A 22,390-nucleotide genomic window follows, 5' to 3' on the forward strand; every position below is an offset into this window, starting at 1 on the left:
GAGGTATAGATCTAACTGGGTCAAGAAAGCCCTGAGCTTTGCTCGATTGCTGTCGAATGGTTTAGATAGTTGGACCTTAACAGATTTAACTATTAAGCGATCTTCGAGTATCTGGTTTTATTGTTTTAAGGCAGTGATGCTTTTTTATAACTAACTAACCATACCCATCAGTTTCTGTGTTATTGGGCCCTGCTGCTGTGGGGCGCGCGATAAGTTTGATATAGTTAATATGATGAATAATTATTACTAGGTAATACTTGTACTGACTGGTGCTCAATGTGTTAAATCTTAGGATTGCTTCTCCCTGTTTCTGTTAGCTTAGCTTCTGTTTCAATACGTACCTGTGAACTGAATCAAGGTAAGTCAGGTTAATAACTATCTAAAGAGAACTGGTCCTGAACAGAAGAAGAGAAGTAAGGCCAGATAGTGCTGTGTAGCTATCTGTAAGTAAGTGCAGACGAGTATTGTTACTAAGCTTTATCAAAACATATGGTTACTTAAAGACAGTGTTATTGAGCACGAAGAACAGAACTAGCTAAGTACATGAAAGAGTGTTCTTATATCCTATCCTTCATTATGGTATCGCCATGCTATGTCATGCTACTAATATATTATTTCATGTTACTATCATGTTCTGTTATAGCGCTGACATGTTGTAGCGTGTTAGTGACATGTCTACCGTGGTCACGTGTTGTATAATCGTTCTGGTTATTGGTTGCTCAGATCGGGATTCTACTCGATAAGAGTCCTTGCTTTTCCGGACGTGGCCCTCTGCCTGATGAGTCCGCCTCACTAGTTCGTTCAGCTAGCAGGGGTCCGTAACACATACTTAGATACTGATCCAGTCTATCCAAATTATTATAGCTTTTATTTAGTATTGCGTGCCGTATCAATATCTTTAAACATCTGTTTAAGATACTGCTTGAATCTGGTATAGCTGGTGAAAATTTGTTTAATATTATTGTCCTAGTTATTTACCAACTTTTCTTAATACTTGCGGATGTATAGCTTAAATTAATTAAACATTATTTTAATTAGATAAGTAGATATAAAAAGAATCTTATTAACCTTATTTTTAAGCTTCTCTCTGTTTATGCTGAGATACAAGTCTAACTAGGTCAAGAAAGCCCTGAGCTTCGCTCAGTTACTGTTAAACAGTTCTAGTAATTAGACTTTAACAGACTTAATTATTAAATAATCTTTGAATAACTGGTTCTATTACTCTAAGACAGTGATGCTTTCTTGTAACTGACTAACCATATCCATCAGTTCTTGCGTTGTTAGGCCCTGCTGCTGTGGGGCGCGTGATGAATTTGAAATTATTAACATAATGGATGGTTATCACTGGTAATAATTGTGCTAACTAGTGCTCAATATATTAAACCCTAGGATTACTTTCCTGTTCCTGTTAGCTTAACTTCACTGGTATATATATCTTTGAACTGAATCAAGATAGTATCAGACTAATAATTATCTAGAAATAACTAATCTTAAATAAAGAAAGAAAAGTAAGGCTAGATAGTACCGCACAGTTATCTATAAGTAAGTATAGATGAGTATTGTTATTAAGCTTCCAAACATATGGTTACTTAAAGATAATTATATTAAACATAAAGAATAGAACTAGCTAAGTATATGAAGAAGTGTTCTTATATATCCTATCCTTCATATGTTGTTACCATAATCTATCATACCACTGGTATGTTATCTCATGTTACTGCCATGTCCTGTTGTAGTACTGATATATTGTAGCTTGTTAGTGACATGTCTATCATGGTCATGTGATATATAGCCGTCCCGGGTATCATGATGGTAATTCCCAATAATAGTTCGGTCTCACCCGAGCGCTGCCCTTATCGGTGCTTTCTGCCTGACGAATCCGCCTTACTAGTCGTTCAGCTAGCAGGGGTCTGTAACAGTTTTTTCTTTAGCTTGCTCAGGATTGTTCCCATCACCTGAAGCCTGATATAGTTCAATAATATTATTTTCTCTCTGTTTTATCTATAAAGCTGAGGTTCTATCTAATGCTTTTTAGTATTGCTGTATTAGAGTTTCTTAATATTTATCAAAAGAACTGTATATGGCAGTATTAAACCTATAAATCCTTCCTACTAAACTTATAGTATTAGTTAGAGATTATCAATATTATTTTTACTACAAGTCATCGCAATTAAGCTCAAGAAGAAAGTAACAAAGTACTTAGCTAGTAGAAATGGTATTAGTAATATATTTATGATTATAGTTCTTGAATTTAATATTACTAGCTTTTATAAGATTCTTAGCAAAAAATAAGACTATATATAGATAAGTATTGCCTGTCTTATCAGCAAGCTTACTATAGTTGTATTACAAACATAACTAGAGGTAAGTACTAATCAGAGAAGAGAAAAAAGCATAATAGCTTTTATTAGTAGAGTACTGATGGAGCTGTATAATGCAGTACAAAATTCTGTAGCTGCTAGATAAGGGAATGACTAGAAAGTAAATCCAGGCATAAATATCTTTATTAGCCTTGCTAAGGCTTAAAGTTTGTCCTGGTGAAGCAATACATATAAGGTCTAAAAAATCTATATAATAATATTAGATATCTAAATATTGTTATTAGGTATAGCATGTCAGCGCATTAATTCAGGCAAGTCACTAACTAATTGGGGTTATGATGATACAAGGGATCACGGGTTTCTATTAAAGTAATCTCTTTGATTTAGAATACAGTTATAGATATAACAGGTATTCTCTCTCACTGTCTATAAATTCTGTAAGAATGAAAGAAACTAATAAAATAAAGATTCACTGTGTCTTTGATTACACTTATCTTGTGTAACAAACCTTAAAGGCTTATCTGAAATAAAGACCTGTAACTGGTACTAGAAGTAATAATTAAGTAAAATATATCAAACTGTAAATCATCTTTTAACATATTCTAAAGACTTCTCTTTCAATAGATTATTAATAAAGAAATTAAAAGTAACTGGATACTTTTCACTTGAGAAAGATTAATTAAGATTATTAGATTAGGATATTCTTTACAAGTTTAAATAGTCTTAATATATTATCTTTCTATTTGAAAGATCTATTTTATAAATTAGTCAGTAGATTCTGTTTAGAGACTTTGAGGTTCTAGAGATTAGCAAGGATCTTAAGAGCTAGTTTAGACTTTTTAAGATCTATGATTTCTCTATATTACTATATATAGGTTATGATATTATTCAGTGATTTCCGTGCGAATTTTTTATATAATATTTACTGATATATATACTATATATTAACTATCATGCCAGCAATATTTATACATTACTTGAATAAGAAAGAATAGGGCTTTATATAAGAAATTTAACCTGATTAGAATAAATCTATTCTGATTTTATATTGTATCTATGAAGCCTTCCAGGCCAGAATAACTATAAATAATTAATAATATATTCTTGTTTTTGAGTTTTATTCTTTTAATCAGTATTATGAATTTTCAGTATTATATATTTTAATAGGGAAATATTGGCATGTCATTCTACCATGTAAGTATTCAGGATCAAAATTTAGAGAATATCTGTAATAAACTAGTATTAAATAATATTCTGAGAATTTCTTGACTCTTGGGATATCCAGAGCTGCTTCTATAAACATCTAGACTTGTGCTGTCTTTTAACAGAGAAAGTCCAGAATAATATTAGCTATATTAGTATAGTGTGATAGTATATTATTTTTTTCTAGAGAAAAGGTTATAGGTATCAGAAGAAAAAATAGCTTTCCTGATTTATCATTTTCATGATGATAGTACTGGGTTTTTTGGGGAGTATGGCGGGTAAAAGTGAACTTGGTGTGGAGAAACAGGTAAGGGGAAGACTGCTAGTTAGGGTGTAGTTTATTGAGGTTACTCACTCAGGGTACTCAGTCTTCTGCTTACCCTGTGCTTAGTGATCGCCTCAGGCTGCTCAGGGCGTGCTCAGGTCTACTCAGTGAGCAAAAAGCGGCGAGGGGTGAGCACTAAAACGGAAAGGGAAGGCCATCGACCTGGCTAGAAAATCAAGTACATATGCAGATAGAGAAATCGAAAACGGTTCTGAAAGAAACCTCAAGACCCTGCAAAAGAACAAGCATTATCGGTATAAGAAGCCTACCGCCTACAATACCCAAGAGGTATGTAGGGACCGGTGAGTGCTGTCCTAAAGTCCTGATGAAAGTTTGGCAGACATAGCCAGCTTTCTCTAAGATCGTTGGCTCTGTCCACGCCTTCCATCCTGCACGGAGACACTCCTGACAGGCAATAGACTTGGACTCTCGCCGCGAGCACTTGTTCCCATGGCAGTCAAAGTATACGAGTCCGTTTTTATTCGTGGTGAAAGTCTCCAGTCGTTCCACCCAAAAAGGTTTCAATCTATTTTCCTTGTCGTACGGCTCGTGGTTCACAAACCATCGAGACCAGTGCTCCAGGACCTCAGATGCAGTAGCGTTGGAGCCACGAAAGTACTGTCGATGTTTGGTACTGCAGACACAGTTGGGGTCGTATCTCAGGCCTTTCAGCTCACTCCGAGCAAGCCGTTCCAGTCGCTTATACTGCCAGATAGGGAATTTTGGCTCCGGAATTAGCTCCCAGCCTATATGCTTGCACTGATTTTGAAGTTCCCTCTCGCGTGCTTGTATCCGATCCGTGGAGCCAATCTTAAAGTACTGACTCTTGTCCTTACAGTCTTGGTAGATGTACGCACATCCCCTGTTCTCCTCCTTGTATTCTCGCGTCATTATATTGCGATTTTCGAGGATGATATCCTCAGTCGCAAAAGGTGCGTCATCCTTCTCTCGACGGCTTGCAGCCTGAGCTGTATCCCCAGTACGTGATGTTGACAAGGTTTCGCTAGCAGGGTTAGTGCTAGGGTTTGGAGGATCGCAAGGTCGCGGTGTCGGGAAGGCTGTCCCAGACAGTATTTGTTCCAAACAAACGATAGTCTGATCAACATTGGCGGTATTCCTCAAATAACGTTGGATTGTCCTATCATTTGATGAACTAGGTTGTCCTGTTCGCTCAGATTTGGTAGACGAGGATGCAGTTGTCGTTTGTTGCCTGGTATCGCACCTGGCTGCAGGCCTCGAATAGGCTCTTTCATCTCTTGGATTGGCGGGACGATCGGCGCCTCTCGCAACGCTGGCCACGTTGGGCGAAGGGGAATCAGAAGTGCGTTCACCATCGTCCAATGGTAGCCGTGGAGATGATAAACTCGCTCGAGATGGTATGGCAGTCGAGTATTGAGGTGTCAGCATTGTTTTTGTATCGAGCTGTGAAGTTCAGATTGACGCCGAACAGCCATGGCTCAACTGGGGACTTGACGGATTTCAAATAGAGCACTGTGATAGGGATCAGTAAGGCTGTTTCGAATTCGACCTTCTGGTACGAGGCAGCCTGAAGTAGTGTTGTTATGCGGCTGTGTTTCAACCGCAAGGCTGGCCACTTCCCCTCTGGTGTTGCACCATCGGACGTTCGTGACCTTGAGCGGGCATTAAATGGCTACACCATGCAGTAGTTGAGACGTTGGTGGCATTAGCGCACTCTAGCCTGGCCAACTGGCCATTTTTAGACCATGGGCGCTTAAGCATGTGGCTTATCTCTGGACACCGATGGTACCGATTGTGGTGTGTTCGAAGACTCGGAGATTATTCAGGTGTAGATTCGACTATGTCGATGCTTGTATGACCTTGCTGAACATGTAATGCTTCATATGGCAAGACTGCCATACTACCAAGCAGGCGCTAGAGTACTAAACCCACCGTTGCTTAGCCTCGATCCACGCGGCGCTAGTCCGGGGTATGGTCCCGCTATCTAGTTAGGCCACAGCTGTCTGGGCCAGGCGCAAGGCAGACAAGACAAGATATCAGCTGTATCTACAGCATGTATTCAGAGATATCGAGGGGCACTGTCATGATCTGCGAAGACCCACATGATTCTTCCTGTAGATCGTTAGCCTATCGACAATAACAGTGGACAATGTGAATGAAAGGAACAAAACTGAAGTCGAAGCTGAAAGCAAGCTATTCTTTCGATCAATGATTTAAATTCTAACTGATAATATCAACTAAGGCATGCTAAACCAAGATATCGTCGGTCGCGATAATCAAATCTCCTGCTGACATCGCATGGGAATCCAACTCCTGTATGCGCCAATCCAACCTCATTTGCATCGTAGCATCACATAGTATCCTCCGGGAGGTTTCGTGTTGCAATTGGATTTGGGTGACAAAGGTCCTTCTGAAAGTCCATCATAGGTTACTACTGGTCATGACAGAACGATCAAGGGTATACTTGACATACCACATCACTGTGCAAATGCAGCAATCACATTCCTCATCACCACAGTCGCAGCCGAAGCAAGGCTTGGAAACCGTCTTGATGGGTTTCTTGATGGAAGAGCCAGAGCTGGAGGATGGAAGGGCGAAGTTGACGGACGAGGAGAAGGAGGAGGCTGCCATGGTGAGATTTCGTAAGAACCAGTATGCTGTGAGAGTAGTAGATACAATCGTAGGTGGAATAGTGTCTTGGTTGAGGAGAGGATCAGGATCAGGAACAAGAACAAGAACCAGAGATGGAAGAAGTAGAGCTCCAACGGTCGGCGGGTGCCAACAACGTCACCGACCACTCCAGATCACACTAGACCGCATGGGGATTACTCCGTCGATCTACTCCCAAAGCGGTTAGCCTCAGGGTCTTGCTCAAACAATGCAAACTGCTACTATCATCTGAATCAATCCTGCATGATTATCTATCTAGCTATTAACAAACACCCCTCAAAGCTTTGCTTCCCGTCTATTTCTGCTAGGGACAGAGTCTCCGGCAAACAATGGCGATGCATCGACAAAGGCATCCCAGTTCGAAGAAGACAGCATTGGGGCGGGGCAGTACGGCTCAATCCCCAACCCATCCAAATGCCTGTCCAGCTGCGACACCACGTTGTCACACGCTTGGCGCTCCATGTCATACTGAGCTGCTCTACTGAGCCCCATTTGCTCTACATACCAGCTACTGTCGCTCTTCACTGCGCCTGCCTCGTATAGCGCCAGAAGGTCGGGATCAACCCCCCGGTCGTTGGCTGCTTCATATACCATCCGTTGCCCAATAGCCAGAAGCATCGAACGACACCGAGGTAGGATGTAATGATTGTACTCTGTACTCCGATGCTGCTTGAACTCTTTCAGAAGCTTCTTTAGCTCCGCAATAAATCCAGCCTCGTGCCTTTCCAAAAGAGAGCCGGGCATCTTGGCCTCGGGTACCTTGTACCGGCCAAGGAGCAGTTCGGTGGCAGAGCCTATGGAAAGGTCAGTCATTGCAAAATATGAGTGAGCCGGGTAGTACCTCACGGATGGAAAGGACCAAGACTTCTCCCTCTGCAGTGGCAACAACTCGAGTTACGGACTAGATGGGCTAATGAGTCGTGTGCCAAGACCAGAGACATGGGAAATACATACCTCCGTTTGTAGGAGTCCATTGTCAGGGAACATTCCTCGGGCACCGCTTCTCTCGATCAAATGGTTTAGGCTTTCACGTCCATTTTGGAGAGCGACGACCTTGAAAATAACGCTGAGCGCATGTTTGGCCCCGGGGCTGGTTGAGGGGCTCTTATGTTGCTCGATAGTCCAGTCTGCAAACGGTTCTAGCACAGCAGCCTCGGCTAAAGCATGTGCAATCGGGAGCTGTTGAGTCCTGAAGGATATGATTGGGACTGATGGTCCATGCAGGCCTTCCTGGACTGTGCGGCGTTGACTATACTTTCCCACGATGAAAGCGGCACCCTTCAGAAACGGTATTACCCACAGACCGATGATCAGTGCTCCGATGCTCAAGCGGTGAATTGAGGCGAGATACTGGTCACGCATGTTGATGGGTTTTGTAAAGTCTCCTAACAAGGCGGTTGGCGGGAGATAGACGTGATCGAAAGACGTCAGGTCGTGGTTGAGCACCCTTCCAGATCCTGTGTCGGGGAGACGCCTAACAGCTTAGCTTCAAAGCTTCCATTGCATACTATCTGGACTAACCATGCTTTGATCCCTCGCTGCATCTGTTGCCCATTGTTGATTGGCACTATAAACGGACCAATGCCTCGATCCTCTCCATCAATCAAGAGGCGTGCGAAAACAAGTGCAATGCGTGGTATGCCTGCAACTGGTGCAGATGGAGGCATAAACCTGTCAATTAGCATGCCATACAGGCGGGATAATCGATGATGTCATACTTTCTTGCGGCAGAGTTTGGGGTATCAAGAACGAAGCTGCCATCGGGTTGCCGAGTCGCAACTGTTTCAATGTTCCTCGCATCACAGCCGTGTCCAACCTCAGTCAGCATATAACTGCCACTGTCATGACGCTATCAGCGATGCCTCTTCATGCTGCAGAGGGAGCATACACCACGTCAAATTGCATGATCTCGTTCATTAATGGCTTGAGATCTGGGCGCTTGGGCAGATAGAAGGCAATGGTCCCTGCGATTAGATTATAGTGTATGCTGAATATCGTCTGGGCCACTGTATCACGGAGAATAATCCCATCTGTGTGGGCATGCCGGAACTTTGGTGTGAAGTGAATAATGTCATCCACAGTCAGTCCTGTTTATTGTTAGAATGGCAGCTAATCCGGAATAGATGCATACGCCAATATCTAGCCATGGCCCTGGCCCGGTGATATGACCGTTCCAGGTGCGCTTCCCGCGGCTCAGCTTCATAATGATGCTTGAAAAGATCGGAAGATAAAAGGTCGACTGTAGACGACTGCATGATGAATTTTGGAATCAGAATGTCACATCAAAATAGGCTGACAGGGGCCTTGAGAACAGCTCACACCTTTCGCGAACGAGACGTGTCTGTCGCCTCTTAAGGCATACATAAAGCCAGTCATGTCTATACTTCTGTCTACAGTCTAGACATTCAGACCTCTCATCATATGATGCGGCGACGGATCCGGACTCAGTAGGCATGCAATGTTTATGAAAGTTGCTAGGTCAAGATTGGTTGAAGATCCGATTTAAACTTTGCTCAAACCAGACCTACTGCCAGCCAGCAAGGAAGCCTCTTTTTGGCAAACTCTCCCCATATTTCTGCCAAGATTCTGTCTGTACCAAACTCTGATACTAACATGCCAAACCTACGCGTTAGCCCATCCCAAGAATACTAATTTGACCGTTTAACGGTTGGCTTCGTGCCACAGCTATCCCAAAGCACGTACAGGATGTACGCACAACCCCAAGCTCTTAGGGATTGATTTTCTGTGCGCAACACTGGACTGGCTGGTTTTAATGTATTAACAACAATATATCACGAGACGCTACTCGCAAACCAATACAATCATGAATTCGTTTGACGAGGCCCATCCAGAACAGTTGCAGGGTGCATCATCAGTCAACGCCACTCATTCATTCCCAACCCAACATTCACCTATAAATAGGAATTAATAGGACCCTGTGAAGGGGACAATCTAGAGACTAGAAACTCCGCCGGGAATTGTCTTGAAAGGTTAATTAAGGGAATGTACTACCATTCCCTCAACCAGCTCACTTATATAAGAACCTTCTAACTTCCCAACTCAACTCTCCTACATCTACTATAGTACCTACACAAGCCCTTAATCAAGGCCCCAAACCTAATGATAAATCTTGACATAAAAGGACTGACCATTGCCCAGTCAGGTTTTATTCTACTACCTAAGAAACCCATCGATGCAATCATACAACTGAAGCAACTGATCTAGATATAGCTACAAAACATATCCATCTACCCACACAATCGACGCAATACTTCAAGAAGCCGTGAACCCACCCCGACTATTAATTTTACCAGTTCAAGAGCATCGGGGCAAACAATACGGTCGTTGAGAATCCCATCCGATACAGCTGTCCGCTAAACTCAACCCCCTACAACATGCTTCCTTGCCAACTTCTAATCCCCAACAGGACCTAATAATCGGACAACTAATGGACCAGCTAGCGTCCAATTTGACCTTACTAAGACCAATGTTATACAAAAGCCCGAAGCCTTCCGTCTCTTACGCCCAGCTACAGAGACACCTTAAGAGCAATGATATCCCACTTTGGTTATACATGGACACAAACCACTAATGATATATCATAAGCACTACCTTCCAATACTTCTCCAAATCCATAATACTATCACTTCCATCTGAACCAACGAAAACCTGTCTGCCAGAAGCAAAACTAGTATTGCACCAGAAGCCAGACGCGTTTATCTGTCCTCGTTGTCACTACAACTAAAAACATACAGGGTGAAGACGTTTCAAGAATTCACATCATCTATGCTCATTTACTACCAACGGGCTTCTCCATCCAAGTATATGCACTATGAACACTACCTTGTCATCATCTTGGAGTTCATAGCTTGGTAACCCATGTCCTAACCTCACTTTCCAAACAAAACGGCGGATAATAACACAATGACACCAAATGGCTCCCTCATAGAGACACAAGCGACATCAAATCATCTTACCTGTCACCAAGGTAGAATACTTCCGCGACGAACGGAAGATCAGAATCATGGGAGATTAATATGATATGATATGATATGATACGATCAGACACAATTACCTCTTTAGGATCATATTCATTGACACAACGCTGTCTATATGAAAGGGATATACAGACATCACATATTTACACACAAGCCTCCCAATTCCTTGCTTTATCACCACTTTTCTCCTTCGCATCAAGCATGTCAGACCCGGCAGGATTAATCCGAACTTGCGACCCAATCGGGCTTGGCCTTTCACTCTCTTCGAGCATATCTTTGTCTCCTGCGACTAGCAGCGAGAAGGATTAGATGCTCTACTGGGCCTGTCACGAACATTCATACTATGTTTACCTTCTTGACGGCTACTGGTGTCAATAGGAGTGATGTATTGGCAGTGATGGGAACTGTACAAACCGTGTACGGAATTGCTGCATTTGGATCACGAGATCGATTCCATGTTTGGTCAATGCTTGTTTCTGGATTGCCTGGTTCAAGATATTGATGGGTTAAATATGATGAGGAGTTTTATACTGGATGACGTAACTATGATATTTTGCGGACAAGACATTTATCCATTTCGGGGTATGATATGAGATGGTGGGTTAACTGATGAATCACAGATTGCTTCTGTTTCCGATGACAAGAGCTCGTGTCTGGGTATGGTAATGTTATAACGATGGAAGGAAGGAGAAGAATGACGTGAGGCAAGTTGCAAGGAGGATTTATATAGAATAAAGGGTCTGCATCGGAGGGCTTTGACTTGAAGGTAGCTCGCTGGAATTGTGTACTTTTTATGATCAGATTCTGGATTGGATGATACTATTTAGATTTAATCCAATGATGCAATAGGTTATTACTTTAATGCAGCCAGTCTGATTTGATGCTGCTTAGCCAAGCAGGAACATGAAGCTAAAATTCCTCTACCCTGAACATAGAAGAGTGGTTGACAATGTAGTACAATGGCTAAGAAACATCCCACTATCTGACCCATTTTCCACTGCTATCTAGGCCCTAGTAATCATCACTTATCCTCAAAAGGCCACACCCTCTCCCACTCAACCCGTTCCTCCGGTGTCCTGGCCTCTCGATCCAAGAATCTCTCTTTAGCAAGACATAACCTGCGAACAGCTTCCTCATATTCACCAGGAGACACCGCCCCATTCCACCCCGTATACACACCAATCTCCTCAAGTACTCGTGCTTTTCGCTCAACGTCCCGCATCCATTTCGCGTACGTCTCGCGCTGCATCTCCAATTCACTCTTCATGTATTTCAGCGGACAGGATACACGTGGACTACCGTGCTCGTCTTTCCCGACAATCTGTTTCCATATATCCTCTGTTGAGACTTCAGAAAGTAGTTTCTGGACGTGTGTTTCTCCATCGTCGAATATCGATCCGATCAGGGACATTAACTCCGACTGGAGGGTATCCTCGTATTTGAATGCATGGATCAAGTCCCGGGATTCTTTGAAGACCTGGGTTTCATAATAAAGCCAGAAGGTTTGGGAAAGATGGAGTTCCTTTGCAGCTTTTCTTTCCTGGGGACTGAGATTGTCGATGTTATCTGGGAGACGGGGCTGGATGAATCGCTCGGGTTTCGGACCGTCATATTCGATTAGGGAGGGATGATGGGCGATTAGAAACATAGGGATGATTGGGATGGCTTGCCAGTCGATGATGCTGGTTATTTGTGTGGGATTGGCCTTGTCGATGAAGATATTGTCTGTGTGGAGATCGTTATGCCAGAGTATGCCCGCATTGAGGGCGTTATCGTTGGGGACGATATATTGCTGGATTTTGAGGTATTCTTGTAGAACGGATCGTTTGGCTGCTTTGGTTGGGTGGTATCCATCAGGGCCGTTGAAGATTCCCTGTTGGGTATCTGGATGGGATGAAGATAATTTGTTCACGCAGGCTATTTCTCGTTGGACTAATGCAGTCATGGTGTTTTGAAGACTGGGCCCTGGGTTGGATGCTGTGGTTAGGTTTGAGGTATAGCCGGTGGAGTGATTGATGAGCTTACATGGGCCTCTGTGGACTTGGACTTCACTTCTTCGGTCATCGAACCATGTTCGTCCGGTTGTTGGTCCAATTGCGAAGGTATCATCGATTTTGATGCTCTCTGACTCTGAGACATCTTGACGAAGATATAATGAGCCGTATGATGGGAATCTTGCCCGAGAGTGTCGACGTGATGGTTCCAATTTGCTTCACGATTGTCAGCTTGTCTCGCGCCCTGAGGTTTTCCCATACGCGACTAAGCTCAACCCCTTGAGCTCTCTCCATGATGATGTACTCTGTCCCTAGCTTACTCTGTCCCTAGCTTACTCTGTTCCGCACGGGAGCAGTACGGGAGGACCTTAGGGACAGGGAGTTGGAGGTTTTCTCTTGCCTGCCGGAGATCATGTCAGTATAATCGAGCCATACTCTTCGGTAATAGAATGTCATACATATTGCATGGTTGCCACTTCCGACGCCGTCGTATAGTGGCTCGGTCCAGCATTCGGATTTGGGATCTTGACAATCACTTCCCGGCCATCTTGCAGAGTGACTAAGAAAGCTTTATTGAAGTTCCCTTCGGGTAGTTTGGAGATGTTGATGCAGGGTGTGGTGTTGCCGACGGCTTCCTCGGCGACTTGGATCAGTGCGTGCAGGTCAAAAGCAACGTAGCGGTTTCGGAGCTGTTGTGCTTCGTTCCAGAGCCATCGTTGAGATGAGTAGGCGAAGAGGTCTTCTGGGTTGTAGTCTGGATGCTGGTGAGTAGGTGATCTTTACTACCAGGGGGACAGGATACCGTAAACATTGGTTCTGGAAATCGAAGCTCTGGTGCGTGTTGTAGATAGTGGGCGGCATGATCCTAAGGTACTTATGCGTGAGTGCTGAGACGTCCGGATCCATACAGAGCCAGTGCTTTTCTGATATCGTATTGGCATTTCTGGGTTATGTTCTGATTACTTGATAGGGAGGATACATAAATGGTTGATCTGGAGACGGATCTGCACCCAATCACAATGCACGTGATGTACTGCCGTGCAGCGGACAACAGAAGCGCATTTAATGATGCACTGTTGACTCTATTGCTTGCTATTTGCATGTAATTTTTATGTGCACCCATGGACTATACCGAGTATTATTGAATCCTCATCATGTTTATGGATGGTAGGACCTCTTTCCGGTATTATCCGGACACTCGTTCTCTATTGTTTGTAGTTGTAGGAGCCCATATCTTTGTTAGTTGGTAGGCCCCGATGTAGATTAAGGGTTTCCGAGTCACATGATCTTAGTCATCTATATAAGAGTGCCCCTCCAGCTTTCTAATCCCATTCCTATCTCCCTTGTCACATATTCAGTGTTGATACTAACTTGATCATCTTGATCAAGAATTTACGTAAAATCTCGTGATAGAGAATTGTTAGTCTCAATCTAGTGCCCGCACGGCATATTTCCATCCTAGTCCAAAGGATCAAACGTCCCAATGCTAGGTCCAAGTCCTCACTTCTATAGCTATTCTCTGACAACCTTCCAGGCTTTTGAGGCAAAGGAACTTGACCCAACCGTAGACTTCTCCAGTGTTGATAAAAATGAAGTCCAGGTAATCACTGGGAGGGGTCAGATGGTGTATTGGAAAGGATCCAATGTTACTGTGTTCAAGACTGAGGGCGCAGGGCAAGAGCTGTTCACAAACCTGTTTGGGATGCCGGATGGGCAGGGACGGGTTGAATCAGGAATCAAGCTCTATATCACGGAGGGAAAGGTGAAGGAGGAGTAGGACAATGTCACCTCTCGGTATCATAGTTTGGACTTGCTCTATCTGGGTGATTAGACAGATTTTTGTATAAGTATCCTACTAATTTTTCACATCAACTATCACAGGGTTTCAAGCAATTGCGTTATATATCTTTTACCGGGACTTAAGTAAGATTGTCTATAGTATTGCTTCCTGTACAGGGCTTTGTAGAGAGTATTGTAGATGGTATAGTACAGGATCTTATAGAAGTAAGTAGTAGTTCAGTATATAGACTAGCGTTGAGCCCTCGGATATAGATGTTAAGCCTCAGGTATAGCTATAACAGTCAGATCTTTCTCAATAGGATAAGCAGAGTAGGCAGAAGATATGAGTATAGCAGACACCGGTGTAGTTGTAGCCTGACCAGTCTGGCTGTATCGTCTCCCATTTATCCTCGCCTCCTCCTTCATCAAGGTCATGGACACGCAGTTAGTAGTTGATGTGGATTCCATTCAACCGCTCTTTCCTGTGAGTTGGAAACTCTTTCCTTAACTGCCCTGTATCTCTCTGGACAAAAGGCCACCGTGCTGCGCATCTTCCAAGCTCAATCCGATCATAATGATCCCTTCATTCAAAACCACATGTCGCATTTGATCCACCAATCTCATCTTCGCTCTGAGCTGTAATCATCTTAATCACGGAGTAAACGTCTTCGTTTTGGAACACTCTCCCAATCCCATCGAGTTGCTCGAATGACCCATAGATCCATCAATCTGATCAGACGGGAACGTTTCAGGAGAAAGAACAATATTGGCGGAATTTCTCGGGATTCGAGAATACTTTCCTGGCCCTCGGGTCTTTGTTTGCAGGTTTATATACCAATGTTAAGCCTTGAACACAAGTCCCTTTATGAGAGGGAGAAGGGCTACCATCCACAGTCGTGCGAAGGTCCGTTCTAGGATCATCCTCCTTGTTCTCGACGTGAACGTGTTTGAGACGAATTGCAGAGCATAACACGGCCGCAGGAGCGGAGGACACTGTGGCTGAAGAAGATGTGCTTTTTACATCTTCCATTCGTTGGCACGGTGGCCAGAGTATGATTAATAGCCGGGGTAAGCTAAACGTAGAGTCTAGGGAATTGGGAGTTGTGTTGCTGAGGGAGAATGATCTGATCATGGGGAGTTGTGGCTACTTATGTGTTTCCTACGGCTTCTATTCTAGGAGAGTTCCTTCGGGATTCTTCTCTTCTTCGCTCTCTTCCTAGATTCCGATGGAGAGAACCGAAGAAACTTTCATCTTCGTCGGCATGTTTCATCGTAGTATCGGGACTAGACGGTCCCATCAACCAAAGCCTTATACTTCCCTCCTCCCCACGTCCTCAAAACACCTCCCTTAACCAAAGCCCTACTAAGAATCGGCATATCCTGAAGACCCAGCCGCGCAGCCAGAATCTCCGACACAGCCAGATTGCCATAGAAGAAATACCACACCGGAAACTGATCCTGCCTTGGAAGAAAAAGTTCATCTGCATCAGTTGCTCGGTTCTGCGGAAGGGTAGGATCAATCTCATTTCCCAAAGTGGGAGCGATGCTATAATCGGAGAGGTGTTTCGGGGACAAGTTAACTCGAATAAAGGTTGGTGAGAAAAAGGTTCCCTCGAGGGCAGAGAGGATGGCGAGTTTCATTTTACCGGTAATGAGGCAGAAGTTGCTGGGGGAAGTATCTCTTATGCCTTCGCCTTCTTTGAGGATAGGGGTGGTTAGGAATCCGGTTAGGGCTTTGATTTTGGTGGGGCTGCTTAGAGGTCCTTCGAGTTTGACGAGGAAGATGGAATTTTTGTCTCGAGTGGAGAGAAGATAGTAGCTGGGTGATTCAGAGCCTAGCTTTAATTAAGGGTTTATATAGGCGTTACTACGTAATGTTGAGGTTTCCCTATGAGTGAATTGTATACGTGACGTCAACCTTGTGGTCTTCATTGTGCTAAATGAACTGGGGGTGAACAAGAGTTATTTCATTCATTGCTAATCAAATATGACCGGTGTATCACACTTCTCTGTTTCTGTTTCTATTTTCTTGAATATCTGCTGTTTTTATTTGATTTATTTGATTTCCTTTGACCTGATGTAGTGAAAGCTAACTCCTGGGGATTACGCTCCCTACATCAAAGAGTATATTATGATATTAGAGGAGAAACACATCAATATTATGCAGTGTAAATGGTAGACTTTGTATCCGAAGTGATACGATACATCTTTTTCCGATCCTTGTTATACGGCTAGAGTCAAGCAGTTGAATTTAGCTCTTGCCACAAGATCTCAAAGTCGTCGGTTTCGAACACGCTCGTAGAAAGCTCATCAGTAGAACCATCAGCACTATAGGTAACATGGGGTTTGAAGTATTGTTGCTCTGTGGCAGCCTCTATTCCATATCCGAGGGAAAGCAAGTGAATACATTTTCCCAACCGCAGCGGATATTGCAATAGTCAGAATAACTCAGTCCATAAATTCCATGGCTGGATCGCTGACGAGACTTGTAATGGCAAATAACGTTGTGTCTTTTACTGAAAGGTGGTTTTCCTGCACAAGCACAGCTAGGGCACAGCAGACTTGGTGAATTTCCTCTGGGATAGTCGATGACTCCTTGTCGGCAGCGTATAAAGGTGTCGGCATGTCACTGGGAACATGCAAGTTCTCACAGCTTGGAAGAGTATTGGCTAGGTTCGAAGGCTATTCAAGAACGCTAGCATTACAGAATCAACCAAGAGGTGAAGATATACCGGATTAGGGTTTAGGTGGAGTTGGATATCTTTCCGTGATGTGAAAACCAAGCTGCAGTAAGGACATGGCCATTGCATCGCTGTATCCTCCATGGTGAGATGCACAAAATAACAGATGCAAATATGGTTGAGTGAGAAAAGGGACGAAATGTCTGCAAACCATGATACATTTAGACATGGGTAAACGACCTCATGATAAGGCTTTCATTCAGCTGGGTTAGATCCGCTCCTTCGTGTGAGAAGGCCCTTAAATGGCTCGTATGGTTGGCAATTCTTTTAGTAGCATTCCAATTTGCAAAGCCACTGTGTGTCTCTTTCTGCATCCATAGTATTCTAGGTATGGAAGTCGATGCGTGATCAAATGCGGTGTCAAACATTGTGTCGGCGTAGGCAATGTCTACTCTTGTAAGCCCTTCTTGTCCACCTATCATATTTGTATAGAATAGATGGATAACTTCAGGAGAGGCAGTCATATGATGCCAGCAGCTGGGCGATGGTGCGTCCTGGGTAACACAAACTGGTCATAATTATGATCTCCCCCTCTGGGATTACATCCCTTGCCCCTCGGTATATCTGTCCATTCAATGGATTATCCCATCGTGACCGAGGATGAGGGAGGCAACGCCAGGAATGAGATGGGGACTCACAGCAAGAGGGTGGCCCCCAAGGGCTTTATATAGCCCACGGAGACGAGCCCTCGAGGCCTCTGCCACCGGAGACCTCCTCCAGGTCGCTGGAGATCTCCTCTAGGCCATTGGAGATCTCCCCAGAGGCAGGAGATCTCCGTCAACTCCTTCCCAAGCCAGCCCAACTCGCTGCACCTTCCCCTAAAACCGCGTCGAAGTGCGACTTGCTCCTGCTTGACACCTGGTTGTGGGAAATATTTTGATTCGCGCATATTTCGGGTATTCCTAGTACTGGAAATCAAGGTCACTGTGTTATAATCGTTGATGAGGTTTGAAGATAGAGATGTGATAAAAGAGTAGTTGAGTTCATATCATATAGAACAGGGTGAGCCTTTCGGAGATTCTTGTGCTGGATGTGGTGCAGATGGTGAAGAGGTAAAACAGAACAAGAGGATGGAAGGCTGTGGACGAACCAATCATGCCTATCAAGAGGGAAAACGTTACTAGATTCAACCATTCTTTAAGCAGGATGGAGGATCAGCGATCTAGAGTGCACAGAGGGGAGGGATTGCTGTCTACAAGAAGAATGAACATGCAATTGCAATTCAATTGAACTCATAACTTATATACACCACTTTTGATCATAATTCATAGCAGTCCGCCATATTCTATCGCTGTGTGGGTTCATCGCTCGGTGGCTCCCCAGGGGTATCTTCTAACGTCGTCCATAGAGTCCTCGTTGAGAGACCCGTTCTATCCATTAAGTAGTATTTGGTCATCAAGCTGTCGTCATCTCTCGCCGCGGGCTCACAGCTGCTCAGCCCAAGGGGCAGCGCCAGGCTGCATCTGGTTCAGCCACTTGACAAGGTCGATGAGCTCGGCCCGGCGCTCCTCCTCAAGCTGGTCCTCATCGCTGAGAACAGCCTGGAAGATGGGCAGGAGCTGGGGAGTGAGCTCGCGGACGGTGGGGTCCTCCCACTTGTACAGCTGGCAGATCATGTGGTACAAGGGGTCGTTCTCCTCGAAGTCATTCTTCAAGGGAAGGATGGTAAGCAGGACAGGGAGGACATCCTTGATGGGGACGTTCTCGCGGTGGCGAAGGATCATGCGGCTCAGGCAGCCAGTGGCGTTGTCCTGAAGGCGGGAAACGTTCATGTGCAGGCACTGCTCGAGTCTGGAGAGGATGGTAGGGAACTCCTTGACGATCAGATCCTTGGCATCGGAGTGCTCAACGAGACGGCCAATGGCGTAGGCAGCGTTGGAGCGAGTCTGGGAGTCCTCGTCACCAAGGCGGTGGAGAAGCAACTTCATGAAAGTGGGAGTGTACTGAGTGACAGCAGGGCCCATGCCGTTGATGCACTCGGCGAGGACACCGACAGCAGTGGCGCGCTCGAGGGCCTCAGTGCTGCCTGCATAACGCAGAACAGTCTTCTCAAAGACCTTCCACAGCTCAGCGAAGCTGGGGCCAAGAGCGGCAGCCATGCCAGAGACAACGTCGAGACCAGTGTCGACAACGACCCAGTCGAACTCAGAAGTCTCCTCGCCAGCCTCAGCAGTCTCCTCTTCGGGACCGAACTCCAGCTGGCAAGGGTGCTTCTTGGTGATGATATCAGTGATCATCTGAATCACATTGTGCAAAGTGGTCTCGTTAGAGATCAAAGAGGGACCGCAGTAGCGGAGGTTCTCAGCCATGTTGCGGTTGATGTCGGCGACGGTAGCCCTAGTGTTGATGCGTTAGCTGCTGCAAACACGAAATAATCAGGTGAAGAAACAATGGATAGAGGTAATTATCAGAGGTTTGTGAGTAATCGCGTGTCACATCATCCACGACTTTGCGTGTCGGAGTGAGCTGGGTAAAACGTGGTGCTCATCATTTAAAGGCCCGCTGGGGCATGCAGAGGGAAAGGAAATGATAGTGATACATACCGGTCATCTTCTTCGGTCCACATCTTGACGGTGGCGGTCATGAGGATCTCACCGAACTTCTGGACCTCCTTGGCGGGCTGGACCTGGAGAGGCAGACCAGGCTGCCACTTGCCCATTTGGCCACTCTCCTCAGCAATGGAGTAGAGCATAGCATAAGAGCGGTGGAGGGTGCTGATGGTGCTCTTGCGCACACCTTCGTAAGGGTGCTCAGCGAGGGGCAGGACCATCTCGATGGTCTTCTCGAAGAAAGGCAGATAAGCAGACTTGGTGTGAGTGACGAGGTCACCAATGACCTCGACAGCGATCTCCTTCTCCAAAGACAGAGGGGTGGTGGCAGTGATATCATCCCATCCATCCTCGTCATCAAGATCCACATCTTCGATATCACCGTCCTCGCCGACGGGCTCATCGTCCTCATCAGCGTCGGCCACGCGGACCTTCTTACCACCGATGGTCACTTCCTGGCCAATGAGATCCTTGGCAGCCTCACCAAGAGAGACATCCAGGTCAGTCTCATCCTGCTCAATGCAAGCGAAAAGACCCTTGACAACACCATCGAGGAAGGGAGCGAAGAGCTCGACATAGACCTTGGACATGGCACCCCAGAAGATGTAGGTGCTCTCCTTGAGACGAGAGTGTCCGAGGTGGAGAGCCTCCTCAGTGGCACGCATGAGGGGCTCAACGTAGGGCTGGTAACGCTCAGGACCGGCGGCGGCGGCCATCTCTCCCATGGCATCGGTGACGCTGGCACGAAGGTCGAGTTCCTCCTCGCTGTCCTTCACGGTAGCGTACTCCTGGAGAAGGTGCATCGACTCGTCGAAGAAGGGAAGGAAAGAGTCACCGGCAGAGGAGGCCAGGGAGCCAAGGGCACCAGCAGCCAAGCCCTTGATACGGAAGTCGGGGTGCTTGAACAGGTTGTGCAAGATGGGAACCAACTCGCCCTGGTAAGGGGCCACATCCTTCTCGTCGAGACCGTCCACAACAGCATCGATAGCACTGATGCCGGCCTTCATGATGTCGACGGTGGGACCATCCTCCTCACCCTTGTACTCCTGCATGGCACTGGCCAGGTTCTGGAAAAGGAGGGGCATAAGCCTCTTGTGCTCCTGGCTGAGATCCTCGGCGAGGTCATCGGCCAAGCGAGCCACGGCGTGCAACGAGGCCTGGCGAACCTTGGGCTCGGAGTCAGCAAGGAGCTGGAGCACCATGGGGAAGATCTCGTGCATCTGAGTGCTGATGAAGTCGGGGGCACCCTCGACACACATTCCCAGAGCCAAGATACCAGCACGACGGTAGTCGGGGTTGCTGTTGTTGAAGTATTGTCCGAGGGCCTGGAGCAGGGGAACAACGACCTGGCTGGGAGGCAGGCTCTGGGCCAGGATATCAAGAAGACCAAGAGCAGAGCGGGCAGGAGTAATGTCATCGTCGGTAGGAGAAGCATCATCGAGCTCGGTGACGACCTGGAGCGCCGTGCGGGTGAGTTGTTCACCAATGCGCATACCCTGGATCTTCAGCTTGCGGTACTGAACGCACTGCATGAGGAAGCTGATGGCCTGGGTACGGACATCCTCTTCTTGCTCAACGTTTCCGCCGAGCTCGTTCATGAAGATAACCAGGTCCTTGAGGTGGACGGTCAACAGAGCGGGGTCACAGCCAAGGAGAGTCTGGAAGACCTCGAAACCCTGCATGATACCATCATCCTGCTCCCGGGTGATAACATCCTTGAGCACGGCCACCATGGAGGGAATGAGGTTCTGGAAAGCCTTGACGGGGGCCATGTTCTCCTCCGAGTCAAGGTACATAGCCAGCTTGCTCAAAGCCATGAGGGTGTTCATGCGCACCTCCTCGCTCTCGGGGTCACTGATGGTCTTGCTGAACAGCTGGAACAGCTCGTCGAACTTCTCCTCGAATCCATCACCCAGAGTCTCAAGGATAGTGAGGAGGATGTAGATGCTGACGGCACGCTCCTCCTTGTTACCGGTGCTGGCAGCCCGGAGCAGGAAGTTGGGCAGATCGGCCCATTCCCCATCGTTCAGGTCGATCTTGGCAATGGCAGAGATGACACGAGCGACCGAGTGGCGGACGAGAGACGAGCTCTCGCCAACAGCAGCGCGCAGCAACTCTTGACGGATCTGGGGCTTCTGGCCCGCCTGGACGGACACCCAGTGCTTGACCACGAGTGTGCGACTCTCGACGGCGGCGAGCTGTCTCAGGTTCGGGTCCTCATGGCCAGTGGCAATCTGGATGAGAAGAACGAGGGATTCGGGGCTCTTGTAGAACTCGCGCTGGAGGACGCCAGTGGCTTCCTTGACGTTACCCTGGGCGGCTAGAGTTACAGGTCAGTATGTTGTCCGCGTAGCATCCCTTGCAGATGACCTGGGCACTCACGGTTCAGCACAATCTGAAGCTGCTGCAAAAACCGTTGTTGATCCATGATAGACTGAACAACTCTCTTTCCTCAACAATATCGTGTGTAAAAAAGTAAGCAAGACCAGTTCCTCCTGTGAAGAAGGTCCTGGAACTAGATGAGCTGTCTGCGCAAAGACAGGCAGCTCACAGGGTATCACAAAAACAAAAAAATGTAACAAAGAAAGAAGAGAAACACAAAGGAAAGGAGAGGTTTAAAAAGGAGGAAGAGGGGGAGGAGAAGAGAAAGGAGAGAAGAAGCGAAAAAAAAAAAAAAAGATGGAGGGGAAGAAGAAGGGGAGAGAAAAAAAAATTATGTTTGGGTGGGCTGCTTTATGGAGATACCTATGTAGCCTATTAGGGTTTAGCTGTATTTGAACCGAGCCTAGGCCTCCAATCAGCGGGGCGGGTCTCATGGTGGGATTAGGAAT

General features: G+C 46.0%; 6 protein-coding genes across 6 annotated transcripts; 1 reads left to right on the forward strand and 5 right to left on the reverse strand.

Moving 5' to 3' along the window:
* Window positions 1–4,023: 4,023 nt before the first annotated feature.
* BO94DRAFT_576099 (GIY-YIG nuclease family protein) lies at window positions 4,024–5,454 on the reverse strand (the record flags this gene model as incomplete). Its single annotated transcript, XM_025615114.1, has 1 exon — window positions 4,024–5,454. The coding sequence occupies exon 1, from the start codon at window positions 5,254–5,256 to the stop codon at window positions 4,024–4,026; it is 1,233 nt and encodes a 410-aa protein (XP_025466114.1). The 5' UTR covers window positions 5,257–5,454.
* A 738-nt stretch (window positions 5,455–6,192) lies between these two features.
* On the forward strand, window positions 6,193–6,469 carry BO94DRAFT_494679 (uncharacterized protein; the record flags this gene model as incomplete). Its single annotated transcript, XM_025609239.1, has 1 exon — window positions 6,193–6,469. A coding segment is annotated over exon 1 (201 nt), but the record flags the coding sequence as incomplete, so codon positions are not given.
* Window positions 6,470–6,774: 305 nt separating this feature from the next.
* BO94DRAFT_566823 (acyl-CoA oxidase) lies at window positions 6,775–8,753 on the reverse strand (the record flags this gene model as incomplete). The annotated part of the gene is made up of 7 exons (XM_025614584.1): window positions 6,775–7,292; window positions 7,345–7,386; window positions 7,449–7,972; window positions 8,020–8,169; window positions 8,217–8,336; window positions 8,387–8,585; window positions 8,630–8,753. 7 exons carry the CDS (start codon window positions 8,751–8,753, stop codon window positions 6,775–6,777), a joined length of 1,677 nt encoding a protein of 558 aa, XP_025466116.1.
* A 2,764-nt stretch (window positions 8,754–11,517) lies between these two features.
* BO94DRAFT_547313 (uncharacterized protein) lies at window positions 11,518–13,396 on the reverse strand (the record flags this gene model as incomplete). Its single annotated transcript, XM_025613326.1, has 4 exons — window positions 11,518–12,706; window positions 12,811–12,890; window positions 12,949–13,251; window positions 13,277–13,396. 4 exons carry the CDS (start codon window positions 13,394–13,396, stop codon window positions 11,518–11,520), a joined length of 1,692 nt encoding a protein of 563 aa, XP_025466117.1.
* A 2,157-nt stretch (window positions 13,397–15,553) lies between these two features.
* BO94DRAFT_468536 (uncharacterized protein) lies at window positions 15,554–16,066 on the reverse strand (the record flags this gene model as incomplete). The annotated part of the gene is made up of 1 exon (XM_025608253.1): window positions 15,554–16,066. A coding segment is annotated over one exon (513 nt), but the record flags the coding sequence as incomplete, so codon positions are not given.
* Window positions 16,067–18,214: 2,148 nt separating this feature from the next.
* BO94DRAFT_536346 (putative importin beta-4 subunit) lies at window positions 18,215–22,233 on the reverse strand. Its single transcript, XM_025611997.1, has 3 exons — window positions 21,942–22,233; window positions 19,554–21,879; window positions 18,215–19,347 (listed from the first exon to the last, which is right to left on the reverse strand). Exons 1-3 carry the CDS (start codon window positions 21,985–21,987, stop codon window positions 18,435–18,437), a joined length of 3,285 nt encoding a protein of 1,094 aa, XP_025466119.1. The 5' UTR covers window positions 21,988–22,233; the 3' UTR covers window positions 18,215–18,434.
* Window positions 22,234–22,390: the final 157 nt, after the last annotated feature.

Source organism: Aspergillus sclerotioniger (assembly GCF_003184525.1).
Source record: "Aspergillus sclerotioniger CBS 115572 chromosome Unknown BO94scaffold_18, whole genome shotgun sequence".
NCBI lineage: Eukaryota > Fungi > Ascomycota > Eurotiomycetes > Eurotiales > Aspergillaceae > Aspergillus > Aspergillus sclerotioniger.